This window comes from Ziziphus jujuba, chromosome 3 (assembly GCF_031755915.1).
Source record: "Ziziphus jujuba cultivar Dongzao chromosome 3, ASM3175591v1".
Taxonomy (NCBI): domain Eukaryota; kingdom Viridiplantae; phylum Streptophyta; class Magnoliopsida; order Rosales; family Rhamnaceae; genus Ziziphus; species Ziziphus jujuba.
The window spans coordinates 5695795-5713549 of NC_083381.1; the positions used below are offsets into that span (position 1 = coordinate 5695795).

General features: G+C 31.2%; 1 protein-coding gene and 1 long non-coding RNA gene across 5 annotated transcripts; one reads left to right on the forward strand and one right to left on the reverse strand.

The window, feature by feature from the left end:
* Window positions 1-386: 386 nt before the first annotated feature.
* Window positions 387-4734, reverse strand: LOC112492296 (uncharacterized). The gene is made up of 4 exons (XR_009638451.1): window positions 4359-4734; window positions 4045-4102; window positions 2041-2238; window positions 387-733 (listed from the first exon to the last, which is right to left on the reverse strand). It is a non-coding gene; the product is annotated as an uncharacterized LOC112492296 (long non-coding RNA).
* Window positions 4735-8550: 3816 nt separating this feature from the next.
* On the forward strand, window positions 8551-17272 carry LOC107421997 (uncharacterized). 4 transcript variants are annotated; one of them, XM_048477915.2, is made up of 10 exons: window positions 8551-8704; window positions 11586-12018; window positions 12134-12186; window positions 13097-13156; window positions 13279-13356; window positions 13970-14099; window positions 14312-14356; window positions 14447-14499; window positions 15600-15773; window positions 16788-17272. In XM_048477915.2, the coding sequence occupies exons 2-10, from the start codon at window positions 11691-11693 to the stop codon at window positions 16962-16964; spliced, it is 1098 nt and encodes a 365-aa protein (XP_048333872.2). In that variant the 5' UTR covers window positions 8551-8704; window positions 11586-11690; the 3' UTR covers window positions 16965-17272. The 4 variants fall into 4 exon arrangements, with proteins under 4 accessions (XP_048333872.2, XP_048333871.2, XP_048333869.2 ...); XM_048477914.2 differs by having other exon boundaries at window positions 8570-8803; XM_048477912.2 differs by having other exon boundaries at window positions 8570-8755.
* The last annotated feature ends 483 nt before the right edge of the window (window positions 17273-17755 follow it).

The window sequence follows — 17755 nt, forward strand, 5'->3', positions numbered from 1 at the left end:
GAGACTGTCTTTACACTTATGGTACTTATATTCCATAGATAAAGGGTCATAAATCAATTCCCTTAGGTTCCTACCTTTAAATAGGTAGTGGATCTTGGTTGGATATATTTTATTTTATTTTAATTTTTTTTCTTTTTTTTTTTCCTTCTGTTTTTAAGTTCCTTGTAATTGTTTTTCATCCCATCTCCATATCCAATCACCATCTGGTTATTCACTTTCATTTCATTGTCTCAAAATCATCATCTCACTACCGTATACGCATCCGTGAGCGTATCATATGCCAGTTGAGAATCCGAGGAAATAACATGTCCGACATCCTATTTCCAAAGGTTTAAGCTAATAAAGGAATTGTCTCAAACCCCAAAGTCTGTTAAACAATAAATAAATAATTAAATATATACTGTTATCAAATAAACTTTAAATTATAGTTGCACAAACTTGCCATAGCCAAAAGAAACTCACAAACACTTTAAGTCATTGACTTAACTGCCATTGACTCTTTGTGCTCAAAAGCAATTTTTAGCGATCTGATGGTGGTGATGTACGATAAAGTAAGTACCCAATAGATATTTATTGAACCAGTTTAAATCATCCACCATTTCTAAATGCTCATGGGGTACAGTGGCCATGCTTTCCTTACCAAGCAGAATTGTCTCAAGGAAATATAATAAAGCCAACTTCAACCTATCATCGTCGTGTTCATCGTCATCTTTACATTGTGCGGTCATCAAAGCTGCAAGTATCTGCGAGTTAGTAACTTTCGCTTTCCTTAAATATATGTGTCACTAATACACATAGAGTGGTTAACTCACCTATTGGGTTCATAACCAAACTCTAAATCTGTAATTATTTCAAACTCTCTGCGAGTAAATCTAGCACCTAAACCTCCAAAATTAAAAGCATCTTGTGCTCACAAACACATTGCCTATATAACATTTTGTTTACAATGTGGCCATAAACTATGATTGTCCTTCAAGGAGTGGCCAAAACAACTATCCTCGAACTTCTTTTTTTAAGCTGGAGTAAGCTTGAACTTAATATCTGACACAGATTTCTAGAAGTTTAAACTATAATTCACCTTCATCCTAGATATCTCCAAGTCCCAAAACCTTCGAACAACTATCGGTTGCTCTTTTGAATCCATTTATCTTAAAACAAATGCAACTAATAAATCATAAGTATACTTAGTTATTAAATAAATCGAAAGGATCGAAAACATATTAAACAGGAAAAAAGGAAAATCTAGAACAAATTTTGCCCAACTAATACAATTTGAAAGTTTAGAAAAAAAAATCCATGCCATAGGAAATGTTTATTCATCTGTTGGAAATGATTTTCCAACTGGAGTAAATTGATTTCCGACAAGAGGAAACATTTTTCTGATTGGAGAAAATTTTTTTTGACAAGTGAAAAATTTTCTAGACACCGAAAATGATCTGGACCTAAGGGGTTTGTGCAAAAATGAATTCTAATAAAAATGTCAAAAGAAATTTTTAGAACTAACGTATATTGTGGATTTTAAAGCTACAATCTCTTTTATATATCAGTGTACATTATAATTATTAAATATATCAACCACAGGTTCCATCCTCTTTTGAGTTTTATGTATAATTTATATCATAAATAGCTATATTTTTATCACCAAAGAAATAAAAAGTTATATGTGACATTGCTTCCCAAGGATAACATATGTTTCCAACAGTCCTTAAACATTACAGTTTCACGTTCAAGTCTCCCATTCAATTCAACAAAAAAGAAGCTTCCCATAAGATCTAATTTCGCTTTCTAACCATGCAAGACAAACGTTTTAGTCACACCAAATAACACAATATCATCAGCATGGCTCATAATAACTAAGGTTAAAAATTGAGCAATTGAAAAGAAATGAGTCACATCCTGAAATAATTCGTTACGAAAAATTATCAATAAACTCATAATCCATACAATGCAGCACAAAAAAAGGTTTTAGGATGAGCAATTTACATTAATGCAGCATCCACTTGTATAATATTTTCTATGTTGTTCAGAAAAGCAACTTACATTAATGGGGGACAATCCATCACCAATGATTCTCTATCTCTCTATCTCTCTCTCTTTCTCTATCTCTATGCATGTGTGTGTGTGAGAGAGAGAGAGAGAGCTTCAAATCCTTATTTCTGCAATTTTCTCTGCATTCACTTGTAACTCTACGATCTCAAACTTTTTGTTTCATTTTTCTACTCAATCCCTCACTTGCTCCTCCAATGATGGAAAATAAAAAAAATCAATATTATTAGCAAAACGTAAATATTTATATATTTCTTCATTAAACTAAAATAAGTTAATTTTATGCTTGTACAATGGGTAGGTTTTATAATGTATAATTATTCTATCAATAAATAGGTAGGTCTCATAAAAAATTTTCCAACACTCAATCCAAACACAACATCTCTTCTAGGAGCAAAATCAAGAACCTAGCCAAACCCATAAGCTCCTAGAAGATAACTCAATCGTAAGATAATAAAAAATAGGTTTTGAACACAACCCTAGTTGACTCCAAGCGCATTTTGAGCTAATAATCTGATCACCACCAAGTTACTTCTCAATACAGCATAATAAGGTATGTGAGCCAAAAAAACAAAAACAAAAAAAATGAAAAATGAGGCATTTGATAAAATGTATATTATTAGTATTGGTCTAGAAAAACCTCTAGCAACCATCCTACAAAGCATACCAGCACTCATGAGAGCATGCACACATACAAAAAGCAGAGGAAAAGAAAGGAGATGACTACTCAACTACCAATCTGCCAAGACAACACTTTAGGAAATCATCTTGGGGCTCTCATGTCTAAATCCAAATCCTAAAATTTGCAGCAAGTGTACCATCATATATAAGAAATATTCAAGTTCACTCTATCCTATTGCTAATATATTCAAGTAGAATATTCACTTGAGCTAAAATGCGACGGTCTAATGTCTCCAAGTTTCTACATATACCATGAAGTCATCTCATGCTCTAGTAATAGTTTTGATGAGTTGTAATGGCAATATGGAGAGAGATTCTAACATAAAAGGATTGTCCTAATACAGTTAGCATCCACTTAGTCATTTGGAATCATTTTCAATCACATCTTAAGGCACCATTTCCCTTTTTATGATTCCTTTCAGCAATCACAAGATGGAATGGAAAAACAAAGAACAATAGTGCAGTTTTTACATAACTCTGTCAGGCCACTTTAATAGCATTAAAAACTTTAGAAATAACAAGAAGCCAAATGTTCCACTAGAATTGTACAGCTACTACAAATCTAAGATAAGAAGCTGAAGTTGCCTACCTTGTTATTTCACATTCCAACAACTAAGCATGCTTATCCAAAAGGTTGAGTTGCTAGCAACTGAGTGGAGGTTTATAATTTTTTTTTTATTTTTTTGCTTTGATGTGTACTCAAAGCCAACAACAATTAGTGTTAAGAAAAATCCTATGATATTAGAATCGCTACAATCAAAAAATTCTATGAACCTCTAGATGTCCAGAAAATATAAATATGCAGAACATGTCCACAGTCCATAGAAAGCTTATAATGCACTTAGAGAAACCTAGGAAAGCATTATGCTATTCTTCATGTCTTACTGCTGACCATTTTACATGCCTAAATATACAGATACAGCACCATTACGCAAATAATAGGAGAGAGAAGTAAAATAAAAGGGTTCAATTGTTATATTTCTTGATAAATTTTTGCATTAAATTTAACTGCTCTTTAATTCTGAAGGCTATAGGATGAATAAGAAACACAAAATTTGACCCCTGCATAGAAGAAGGAAAAAAAAAAAAAAAAAAAAAAAACCTTAGACTACAATATTTCCAATTTATGTTGTTTCCCAATCAAGTTTAAAATTTAAACCTGAACAAGCCAAATTTATTTTAAGCTTTACTTCATTGAACCTAAGTGACAAAAATAAAAAATCATTTCTTATATTTTCTATTTCCTAATACCAAACAGGTATTGATGCATCCTAAAAAAAAAAAGTAAGAAAAATAATCAGAAAGACCATGACTAACCTTATCTCCTCTGAGAGCAGATCAATGGAGCCAAAGACAAATAACATGAGAAGCATTCCTGAGTGCTCAAAATCATTCATGTGGGAATCAAGACCCCATTAACAAAAAAAATTGAGGTGGGTTAAGTAAAGAAGCTCAAAACACCAAGCAAAAACCTATGTCAATAAATTCAAAGTAAAAAATGGAACCCTTTAAAAAAAACAGTTCGATAAACAACTGTTTCTGATATGAAAATTTCCAGTCCATACTTTCAGTGACCAACCAAATGCACTAATTATTTATCATATAAAAATAGCAGTTTTTGAAACTCTTACCTATTTTAGCTATTCCTTCACTCTCTTCTTCAGCAAATTGACTAACAAAATTTGTCGGCCAATCTTGATTTTCTAGAAACTTGTCTCTCTGATCATAGACAAAGCTTAAACAAAGCTACATGGACATGGATTGCGGGGTCGCAAATTTAAAGGAGTGTGAAAATGACCTAATAGAATAATCACAATACTATTTCTCAATGATTGGGCGAGGATGATGCTCGCAAATTGGAGGACAATTTTGGTTGAAGTGGAACAACGATGGTGTTTTTTGAAAGGGAAAGCAGAAAGGGAAAACCCTAGCTACATTTCGAAAAAGAAAGGGAAAGTAGAGAAAAAAAACCAAAAACAAGAAAATAAAAGAAGCTGCATTTTGATAGAGAAAAATACCAAAAAAAAAAAAAGAAAAGAAAAAAAACATAATGAAAGGTATTTTGGTCCAAACGTGTTAAAAGTTGGCTTTTTTTTTTTTGTTGCTATTTTTCAAGTTTTGATTGGGCAAGTAGCTATTGTTAAAAAAAACCTTATCATTTATTGATATTGATGTAAACATTGTACAAACTCCTCCAATCTAAAATTTCTAAAAACCCAAACGATTTTTCATTTATCTGGAAGTGCAAAAAGATCGATCCTCAAATCCTTGAGGTATCATAATCTTAATAAACAAAATAATCCAAATATCAAGTGGCTACTAGTAATCTAGAATATAGATCTATTATATAATTAGTTAACACCCACCCAAAATGAAATCTAATTTTAAGAAACCAAAGAAAGCAAAATGTATGAATACCCAACAAAATGTCATCCTATAGAGCTTTTTACCTATAAAAAGTATTTTTAATAATATATTGGGCAAAATGCATTTTAGTATCCTCTACTTTCACGATTTTTTAGTTCTGGGTTTGTAAAAATTTTTTTTACAGATAATATCCTTTATTTTTTAAAAACTTACGTATTAATCTATATCTGTTAACTTTTAATAGAAATCGTTAAAAAAGATCGCATGCCACTCATGTGACCTTCAAAATTGATTTATATATATATATATATTAAATTAATTTTTAAAAAATTAGTTAAAAAAACCTAAAACTCTAAACGACACCGTTTTAATCCAAAACAAATTCTATCTCAACCATCCATCTTCTTCATCATCTTCATCGTCTTCTTACGTGCCTCACTTCTATACCCAACCCAAGCTCAAACCAAATCAAATCCTTTGATAAAGGGAATTCCTATCTTTGCGTAGATCATCCCAATCCTCTTCCATTACCTTATCCGTAACATTTTACATTTTAAATTAAAATAAAATATAATGAAAATTGTCAGATATTAAGGCCCGCGTCCACGGTGGAAGTGTCTCCAATATGATTATATAAAACATAATCTCCTACCCAAAAACCTATTCACTATCAACCTTCTTTTTCTTCTTCTTTTGCTGTGGCAAAAACCCTAAAATCCAAAGCATAAGACTGCAAAACCTCCAGATCTTCTCATTCCTTTTTTTGTCATCGACGAACCAATCATGGTACGGTTGATTGATTTCAATACTCCCAATATTTATCTACACCAATGATAAGAATGTAGATAAGCTCACACCAGATAAGCTGCTGCCATTCACACGGCTCACACCAGATCTGTCATTCACACCAAATAAGCTGTCTCTCTCACCGCTCACACCAGATCTGTCGTTCACACATTAGCACAAAATCTGCCACTAGGAAAGGAAGGAAATATACAAGGATTCCAATCATCACACAAGGAAAGAAGTAATGTTGAAGAACTAAAATAAGAAAAGATCGTGTTTGAAAGGAAACAATCCTGAAGGACCTATTGGTTTGACATTGGGAGTTTTTAAAGACTTTTTTTTTTTTTTTGGGGCTTTGGGTATTTAGAAATTTTCAATTTTTAAACTATTTTTGCCTTGAAAATTTTATTAAAAAAGATAAATTTATTAAAAAATTATTTTATTTGTCATAGGTAACTTCCGTGATTAGTTTTAACAGAAACCATTTTGTTTTAACGATTTGGATAATAAAAAATATTATTTGTAAAAAAAATTTTTACAGACCCAGAACTAAAAAAACGTGAAAGTAGAGAGCACTCTATATTGATCACTATATGTGTAATGTTTTGCCATGAAATTTGGTATCCAAGATCTATGAAGTGTAGGACATTGCCGCTAGAATTATGTTAAGATAATTAAATATAATGTGATGTAATTGCGTTTGTAGTTGTAATGAAAATACAAACCATGAAAAACAGGACCTTCTTTGTGTGACCGATAAATCGACAACTTTCGTCTCTATTTCCTCAGGTCTGCACAACGCATTTTTGCTGGTTTACCGGTATTATTGTCAATCTTATTATTATTATTATTTACTTTTTCTTTTTTTTTTCTTTTTTTTATTTGTTACAGTAGATTTTTCCTTTATATTGTTTTGCTTTGATTAGACTTTTCATTTTTTAATGGCAGATTTGTTGTTGTTCAAAAAATGCTTCATGTTGTTTGTATAATATATTGATATGTACTATTTTTCTATTTGTTATTTATTATTATTTGAACATCTCCAAATCTAATTACAATCCTTCTTTTCAAGTTTGACTTGAGATATAGAGCAACCAAAACACCATTCACGAACAGCTTGTACTAGGGTGTACAGATTATATTTTGTCATTTGTGAACCTAGGTAGGTGTTTGCTTATAATTATTGTTTTCTTTTTTTTCAATTATAAAAATAATTATCATTTATAATTTAGCCTTAATTAACAAATAAAAAATTGAAGTATTTTATTTGAGTTAACAAATAAAAAAATAAGAATATTTATTTTGGTCCAAATAGTATTATATGAGAATCTAATAACTAGGTTGGTTATTAAAGAAGCACATAAAGTTATTAATTTCATCGATTATGATTTTAAGATAGAAACTTTCATTCTATATTTTTAGTAAAAATAATACTAGAATTGAAGCTTTAAAATCATCATAAATTTGTTAAAGATACAGCTTGCCTTTTTCGAGGGGCCGTGCATGAACCTTTTTCTTGTTAATTTTGTTAATGTATATTATTTGTACAATGAATTAGAGCTTTTTTTAAAAATTTTTTGGTAGTCCCTAAACTCTATTTTTGTTACACCATTAATTCCTATTCAATTTTCTATCCAAAAAATTGTCCCTATCAAAGACCAAAGTGCAATTTCGAATAATTAAGAGATCATATGTGTCTATAATAAAAAATTAAAAATATTTTTTATAAAGATTTTTTTCAAAGATAATTTAAAATTTTAAAATATTTACAGCTAATAAAAATCTAAAAATTATAATCCCCATATGGAACCACATTTAAAAATTGGATTGATTATTAAAGTTATTTTAAAAAATTTAAATAGAATACACAATTAAAAGAAATTTTCAAATGTAAATTATTTCTCTATAAATAAGAAGAAAATAAATTTGTTACAATATATAAAAGAATGAATGAAAAGAAGATTTAGTAAGTGACAAATTGTTTTAAGAATAAATGTTTTAAAAAATATATTTAAAAGATCATTTTTAATAAAAAAATTCGAAAGATTTTAGTGCATGTCCAATTTTAAAATTTAACAATTACTAAAAAGTAGAAAGGAATAATTTTTTTCTAAGGCAGACAATATATATATTGTATAACATTACTATAAGATATAAAGGACAACACTTTTAGAACACGTTATTTTTTAGGCTAGATTTCACTTTAGCCTCCTTTACTTTTTGGACTTTTATTTATTTATTTATTAAATTATTGTAAAATGCATTTCTATTTTGGGAAATTTTATTAAAATTTTTGACATTTTATTTTGGTTTCACTATAATCGCTTCTTGCTAATCAAATTATATATTTTACTCAAAATTACAGTTTTGAAACAATTTTGTACATATATATTTTAAAAAAATTTATAAATTCACTCATGTTCATTTTCTTTATTTGCTGCCATTCTTTTAACAGCATTTATGACTACGAAAATTATAAAATGAAATCATGATTAATATTATTTGAAAAAAATATAAAAATTAAAATAATGAGTGGATAATTTATAGATATAAATAAATAAAAAGAATAACGCCATAAAAATTACTAGTAGTTTGACTACTAAGTGGGTGAAAATGAAAAGAAAATGAAACAAAGTTGGGCTTGAGTGAAATTCTAAACAATTGAGATACCAATAATAAATTTCTATTTACCGCCATTTGTCTCTCCCTTCTCTGTCTTCTCTCCTAAATTCTCCTGCTCTTCTTCCTCTCGTTCTCTATCCTCCTTAATAACGACAGCTGTGGCCGGCCATAGCAGCCGGCGTCGTGAAGCAGCTCGGGGAAGGTGGGTTTCTCCGGCTCTGTTCTAGCCAAGAACGCCTCTGTCGTCGCTCTGGTTAGAACAGCTCCTATCATTTCTCTGTGTTGGAATTTTTTTGATATGGTTAGTAGTATATGTTATTTTAGTTGGTTTTGAATCGTATTAGCGTGGTATTGATCTGTTTCTGTTATTTCATGGTATGAGTTATTTGATTATAATGATGATATAGTTGAATTTTGATCCTTTGAGGTTGTTCATTTTGTTATGCATGTGAGAATTTTTTTTTTTTTTTTTTTAAATTCTATTCTTTGAGCTGGGAAGTGATTGTGTTTGCCATTAAATTTTATTGGTTTTAGTTACAATGTGGCATTTTTCTGCATTATAAATGAGCTCTTGCTTTTTGATAAATTTTATTATTTGATACACAGAATGAACAAAAATTTGCATGAAGTAGATATTTTTTATTTTATTTTTTATTTTAATCCTATAATCTGTCTAAATTGAAGCCTACGTGCCTTTATAGTTTATATTCTCTACTTATGAAAATAGTCACTCAAACAAATATCGTGCTGTGCAGATACTATCTGATAATTTTATTAGGAAGGAAACTCAACTTTAGGCATTTAACAAGTTACCATGGGGTTTTTTTTTTTTTTTTTTTTTTTTTTTAATTTTAATTTTTTTTATGGGACATTTAGTAATTGATGTTGAATGAGTTAGCTCAACAGAGAGTACCATAAACTAAACTATCTTAAGGTTTATTTTTGCATTAGTAATAGCTATGATAGATGTTCTTTCTATCCAAGAATGTCCCTTTTGGGCTGTCTTTTCTCTTCACTTATTTTCTCTCTGTGTATGTCTTCTGAATTTTTCTTTTCTCCTTAGTTATCTAACTAAAGAATAAATTATGTGAAAAATGGATGAGAAATTAAAGGGTTAAACAAGGCTCAACATGTCCCAATTTTTCAGCAGTAAATTAGCTTTGAAATAAAAATAGGCATCATCCTTATGACCCCATTTGTCGTCCATTCCTAGGTTAAAATCATTTCTTTGGCATCATTTCCTACATTTTCTAGTAAGATCTACTTTCTCTGTTTTCTCACCAGTTATTAGTCTCCAAGTTGATTTTGAATGTTCAATTGTTCTTCTGAGCACAAAAGAAAGCCAAGAGAAGACATCCATGGCCAATATAAAATCTAAGATTTACTTTGAAGTAATATAACACTTGTAAATTTATTATAAAAAATGCATGGCCATACAAGTAGAAGTCAGTCAAGAAACCCTTTACATGCAAAGTAAGAAATTAGAGCTCATATTCCCTTTTGATCCACAAAACATTCAATTCAAGAACGACCCTTTCACCGACTTAATTAGTCCCTTCTCTTTATATATAGATGACCTTTCATCTTACACAATTGGGGGGTTAAATGTTCGAAAGTGCAGTTCAATATGAACTAACATCTACATCTGTATCTATCTACATATAGTGTATATATATATATATATAAATATAAGCTACTTAAAGTTGAGATTTATTGACTTTGTTGTTCCCATTTTTTATGCCCGTGTTAGAAAAGAAGATTAGAATGTGTAAAATTACCATTTCTACCAACTTGCACTTCTCTTTCTTTCTTTTAACTCTTTGTTCCCCCTAACCTAACTCACCCACCCAGATACTGGTTTTTCTACCATTAAATGCAAAAGCTACTGGCCACATTGAAGAACACGTTTTCAAACTCTCAGTTTTCCCATGCATGTCTACTCCAATTTTTCTTTGCATAGCTTGGTTGAGGTTGAGCTGTTTGTTGGGTGAGCTTAATTATGGATTAAATTAGTTTGTGTCTTATGTGAAAGACCTACTAAAAGGGATCTCAGTGATATTATACTCTACTATTTCTGGGTCTTTAGATTTTCATGATAAAATCTAAATTTCATATGTTTGGGAAAATGTAAACTTCAATCGAAACTCAGTTCAGAGGTAGTTGATGTAGCACTATCAGCATATTAGATTTATCAAAGTTCTTTGTATTCCTTTTCTTTTTATTCGTATATTTTCTCATCTTCTATTTGGTTATGTCTGCATTTGCTGCTTCCCCATTGTTGTTTCTGGTTGCTTCTTTGTAAGGCTAAATCAAGCTATGGTTAAGTTTGAGATGCTGCCAATTTACTGTAAGGTTGATAACTAACTATTATATTTAAGAAAACACTGTTGCTGGTAGAGACTATTATGTTTGTGTGTGTTAATCTTTTATCTTAATTTTGTTGAGTTATAAGTTTGAGAAGAGGAGTTATCTTACCATTCATTTAGCAAACGTAGCAGGTAATAGTTCTGAATGACAGAAAGAGCATGTGACATGTCAAAGTCTATAAATGATTAGGAAATAAATGTAAGCTTAGATATAGGCTTATAACCCAGTGCCAATATGGTCAGGTAGCTAATAACATCAATCAATTTAAAATAAATATATGTTTTCATATCTATGTTCTATTTTTTATCCTTTAATATTAAACTCTTGATGCCTGTTTTATACCATATCAAAAAGTATTTGATCCTTCAAAAACATACTTGAGATTAAGGGTTTTTTGCAAGGGAAAGGGCTTCCATATCATATCTTTTCTTTTGGAAGTTATACTACCGTGCTATATTGTAATTTCAAAGATTTAATGTCTTTTTATAAGGTTTATCAAGATTATTATTTTATTTTTTTTTAATTAATTTCAGACCCAATATCTTTCTGTAAGTTCTTTCATTAAAAGCCTTATATGTGACAATTAAGTTCTTAATGGATGTCATGTTAGATTTAGATTCTTTTGTCTTAAATTAAATATTTGGTGTCCAATATGTAATGTAAACTTTGGGAAGGTGTGAACCTGTTTCTCTAATTTGATTGTGTTTTGAATGCAGGTGCAGGGCCATTACTTCAAAGAATTTCATGTATTTGGTCCAAATTATTAGTTAGTAGAAAGACAATAAATTGGGAAAGGAAGCTGGACAAGGAATAATATCTGAATGGAGCAAATGATTTATCAGTCTCTACCTTCAACAAGTTTGGGATTGAGTAGTGTTGGTGGGACTGTGTCTGTGTGTTCAATTCACCACCGTTGGCCTTCAGTATGGCCATCAGTTTCACTTTCATCTTTTTCTTCTTCATGTTTCAGAAAAAGAAATTTAAAGAAAGCCAAGCCATTGGCATTTACCCCCCACCACCACCACCACCAACAACCGCAGAATCAGGAAGATGAAGACTTTCAAGTATTGACCGCCACAAGAAGCCATTACAATGATATTGTTATTTTAGACACTCCAAAATCCAGAGTGCTACTTCTTGACTCTTCTCGTATGTCATTCTCATCTTTATCGTTTTTAAATGTTTTTAGAAAGGAATTCATTTTTAATTTTTTTCTCATTATTTTATTTTATTTCAATTCATTATATATACTGTGTCGATGCAGACAATGTTCATAGCATTCTCTACAAGCACCAAAAATGGACAGGTTCCTATTGGGTATGAGTTCTGTATTGTAACTAACAAAGGAATTCTATAATTTTTATATTTTCATCATATATATATATATATATATAGATACATGATTTAACGAATTTGTTGACTGTTACACTAAACCAATTTATTTGTAACTTAAAAAACATAAAAATAATAGCATAATGAAAGATAGAAAATGTTCTACTTCATTCACTTGACTCCCTGTACAGAAAAGTACACAAAAATATCCCTAAAAGATAGGCCCAAAAATACCATAATAGTATTTTCTGGAAAGTAGTCTTGGTGGCTAAAAAACTAGCGAAAACTAACCTCACCATTAAATTACTCAACCAAATAAAAGTGCAAAAGTTAAAGGATAAATACTTTATTGAAAAGCAAAAAAGTGATTGTGACATTCCACTATGCTTCTAAGGCTTACGTACATATTGATCAATATTATTGCACTAACCTGGCAGTACGTATTATTGGTACATTGTAGAATGGTGATATAAAAAGTAACGAGAATGAGTTATATGTGCTAACACGCCACCACCAACACACACACACACACACCATCTCCTCCTTCCCCCCCCCCCTCTCCTCCTCCTCTCTCCTCTCTCCCTTCCGGTCTCTAAATTACATAGAAATGTAGCCAACTAATCCTTAATGAAACATCCCTGTCTATTCAATTTGATTTTGTATTTTATTCAATTTGTAATGAAGTATGGTTATTTAGTCAACTGTTCAGTTTTTATATAGTTTGAATTGTTCATTTGTTGAGAGGGATAAAAAGGTACAGCTGAAATAATTCTTATCTTCTTTCTTGATTTCATACCATCTTTTGCAGTTCTGCCTGCGTTTGAATATGATAAACTTGTGTTACTCCATATGGAAGTGAATATTTTATCCTCTCTCATAATTCTGTTGGGTACAGGATGAGTTTGCTAGCCTACCAGCTATTGTTCCTCAAGGTCCCATTGCCATATTGGGTTTGGTAATTCAATTTTAATTATGATCAATGAGTATCTTTAGTTATTTTATTCAAATAGTAGTGTGGAATATTTTTTAACCTAACTGGTGATTTCATGAGTAGCGTTAACCTTTTTAATCTTTCAGGGCGGTGGAACTGCTGCTCATCTAATGCTTGAGTTGTGGCCTGCCTTGCAGCTTGAGGGTTGGGAGATTGATCAAATAGTAAGGAAATAAACATTTTATCTACTAGGTTTCATATTCAGATATTGAAAGCACATTGATTTACCCCAGTAATTTGCCTTTATTCCTAGCGTACTAAATTTTGACCATGTGGTTGAAATTTGAAAAGAGGCAATTTCAATTGTAAGATGTAAAAACTTACATCATTATTAAATTCCTCTTGCAATCTATCAGTTCTACCAACCCAGTTATTGATAGATAAAATGAATTGAGCTAAATCTCTTTCGTTGCCCTTAAATATTTTCTTTTATTTATTTATTTTCATTTTGGACAGCCATTTATGCTAAGATATTGTTGTAAAAACAATTTTTTGTTTCCAGGAGAAATATACTAATTTGAATCCGCGTATTACATACTAAAATGTATTGTGAAGTAAACGAACTATTGAAACTTATAAGTAATGTGTAGAAATTTTTTTCCAAAATAGCTTAGTAAATGATAGACTACTGAGCACTTAGGATAAGTTTGAATGTTGCAAAGTTATTAGATTACTTGCAATCATTTTCCACTTGACTCCCATATGTTTTCTTAATATTTGCAACTGCTGCTGTACTCAATGCATCCTTACTGGATTTTTATTCCCCTAATATTTTAGTTGATTGATAAAGCAAGAGTCTACTTTGGGCTATCTGACCTTGAGAAGCACACTCAAGCTGGTGGTGTACTTAATATTCATATTGGTGATGCCTTTTCTCCCTCGGTTAATATTTCTGGAGGTTATGCTGGTAAGATCCTAATACACGGCTATTGGTATTTCCCCTTTTTTTTTTTTTCATTTTTCGGTTAGGTTGTCCTTTTTATTTGCCCAATTAACCTCCTATTTCTTTGTACTATTTTTATGCTGAAATATTTAGTTTTTCTATAGTATATTATCTACTATGTTTTATATCCTTTCTTTTGACTTCTATAGTCTGCTACTTACCAAATAAAATAACAGAAAGGAAAGCACGATTTAATGTGGCAGTTCAAACAAAGATGGCGAGTCAGTTAGTTTAACTTGTTTCTTTATTTTGCATGACAAAGTCTTCCAAGTCTGTCCTGTTTCCTAACTTGCTTTTGTAGTCAATATCAGGCATTATTGTTGATCTGTTTTCTGGAGGAAAAGTTCTGCCTCAATTGGAAGAGGTATGTAGCTTCTTTTGTTTTAGATGGTTTTGATTCAGACATATGGGATGGTGTACAAGGTTTCCATACTAGCAAGACATACTCTATATAGGGTTGTATTTATGTTTGTGAATTTTGTTGTTCTAGAAGTAAGCATAGAACTCTAAAGTAACAGATGATATCACTATAGAGCTTTTCTATGACTATAAAGCCACCAACATCGCTCACAATCCTGCACAACATAATAGAACGAAGCATGTTGAGGTTGATAGTTAGTTCCTCGAAAAGAAGTTAGAGAGGTGTAATTTTTACATTTTAACAAGAAACCAGTTCACAGATGTCCTCACTGAAGGGCTTCTAAGACAACAAATTTAACCAATCATCAGCAAATGGGGAATGATAGGTTTCTTCCAACCAGCTTGAGGGGAAGAACTGACAAACCATATATTACAAACATATAAGCTATCATTTTTATCACTCGATTGGAACATGTTAATTGCATTGTGTGACAACATAGTATATAAATTTTGTAAATAAGAGAGTTTCTGATGCAGACAAGGTATATAAGCATTTTTTGAAATAATTAGGATATTGTATGGACTTGGGCTTTTACTGGGAATTGATTTGATTTACTTTCCTTATTAGTTCAGGTTTCTTATTATAAACCAAGTTCTTTGTAACTCTACAAGAGAGAGTTGACAAATGTCAATTGATTGATTATTAAATACTCTCTCAAGTTCTTTGTAACTTTACAAGACAGAGTTGACAAATGTTAATTGATTGATTATTAAATACTCTCCCTCTAATTTTCTCTTTCTTTCTTCTTTCTCGTCTCTTTTCTATCTATTTCTCCTTATTGGTCCAGCTTCAGTTTTGATATTCTGGACATGGACTCTTTATTGTAATCTATGATAGTCTATATTTGGAATTGTAGTCGATAAATATACGAGAATTTCTGCACCTTTATCTAACTGATTGCCTGCAGAGATGATTTTTCCTCTTTTTTTTTTTTTTTTTTTTTTTTAACTGCTGCATTGTTACTGTGTTTGAGTACAGATTCAGTCGCAGACACATGCATGTTTGTGTATTTTCCTTTTCTTATTTTGCTAGTGAATTGACAGGTTACAACTTGGTCGGAATTGTATAATCTATTGATGCCTAATGGTCGTTTCATGGTGAATTGTGGTGGTACTAGTGGAGCAACTGATTCCATAGGTAATCCTGATTCATCAACAAATGAAACCTGTGTACAAAATTCAACTATCAAAGCACTGTCAAAAGCATTTCCTGGACAAGTAAGGTTTTTGCAGTTAAAAGGAATATTATTTTATCATTTTATTTCCATTCTTGCAAATTTCTAACAGTTGACAACATGTTGAATCTTCATTTGCTAATTTTGAGCACTTAATCTGAAGATTCAAAACTTATTGCTATGTTTCAAAAGCATTATAGAAGAATGAGGTAGACTTTATGTTGAGATTTTTAGGTTCAGATCAGTTAGGCATTGTTTATGAGCTGTGAAATATGAAATGGCTCCCATAATTTAAATGAGAGAGTGCAAAATTATGTAGGCATATCTAGATGCAAGATACAAATTTGTATACTTAAGGTAAAGCATGGATGTTTACTAGATGAGCTATTCAGATAAGGCATTGGTGTTATTCTTGGTATTCAAATTATTAACTTCATGTAACTAGATAAGGTTGGCTTCTTGGTTGCAACTCAAGAATCCTCTTTCAATACTAAGAATGAATGGGAAAATGCAGTAGGAAAATGACGGATGAAGATAAATGGGAGGCTATAACAAGGTGTAGATTTTGAGTATTTGGTTTTACATTGAGAAATTGAAGAACTCGTTGGCGATGGTTTGAATGACGAAATGGAGAACTGCCAACGAAACATTAGATGTGGTGTTTTTAACCTAGAAGTTGACATTCAAAAGTGTGCAATTTTCAATATTAGTACTCTTATGGAAGGTTAGTATAGTGTGATTAATATGTGATTTTATCTCCTTACTTGTCTAGGATTTTATTTGAGTTATTTTCTTTCCTTATTTATGTATGGTTTTTGCTCTTTTAAGTCTATAAACTCTAGCTTAGTAATTATCTTCCTCAAATATTTATTTGGAGAATAAATAAAAGTAGAATAGAGTTGCACAGTAGATTTTAAAGTCTGTTGTTGGCACCATATTTACCTTTTAAAAGTTGCTTGGAAAATCACATGATTATTTGTACCATCTTTTGTTTTGTTTTATCAACTGCTAACTCTTTGTCGGAATAAATCTCTTGTTTGAAATTTGATCAACACAGACAAACTGGAAGAAAATGGCAGAGACAAATGGTGAAAATTATCTAGCATTGACAGGACCTTTACCAGATTTGGTATCATGGTCTACTATGGTACCAGATCCTTTATGCTCCAGTGTTCTGCAATGGAGGCCATACGAGTCTCTTACAACAAACTCCACTCCACCAGTCCATCGTTAGCAAAACATATGTACATTAAATTGCTATGTCAATTAAAACTGCACCATTAAATTTTTTAAGAGACTAAACCTAACAAACTCCCCAATTCTCTCTCTCTCTCTCTCTCTCTCTCTATCTATCTATCTTCTTTTGGACTATGAGTCTTTTCGCTTCCTCCTCTTTCCTTTACTCTGGCATTCTCTATCTCTTCATTGGGACTATGAGTCCCACATCAGCCACGTTAACAATGTTCACTGGATAGCAAATTGATCCGTTTGTTTCTAGATGCAATTTGGTATATTCTGGTATGAATTAGCCTTCAAATCAAATATCTGACATTTCTTCTATGTTTACAAAATGATGCTTATAGAGAGTTAGGTTTTGTGAAGGAGAGTGTTTTACAACAAACCTGAAAAAAGTCAACAAAAACACTTAATATACTTTTAACAAGAGGTATACCTGATCGATATGATAATTTCTTTATTTCAACAGCTGCAATCACATATAGTGGTCAAGTTATGACCCACAACAACATTGCCGCTGCTGCTGCTGCTGCCCGAGACAGTGCCGTTGGTGTTGCTTCATGATGCATGGCCTTGCGGCAGATGGTTACTATGTGGACTTCAATGAATGAAACCAGAAAAATGAGTGTTTCCTGCAAGAACAAATAGCTTGATCTCAGCCAAATCTATTTTTCTATTGGTAGATAAAAAATCCTAATGGTCTTAAAATAGAATTTAATCTCTTTAAGATTTTACAAAAGAAGGAAAGTGATTATACTTATGTGTCAAAATCTCTATTATGAGAGCAAC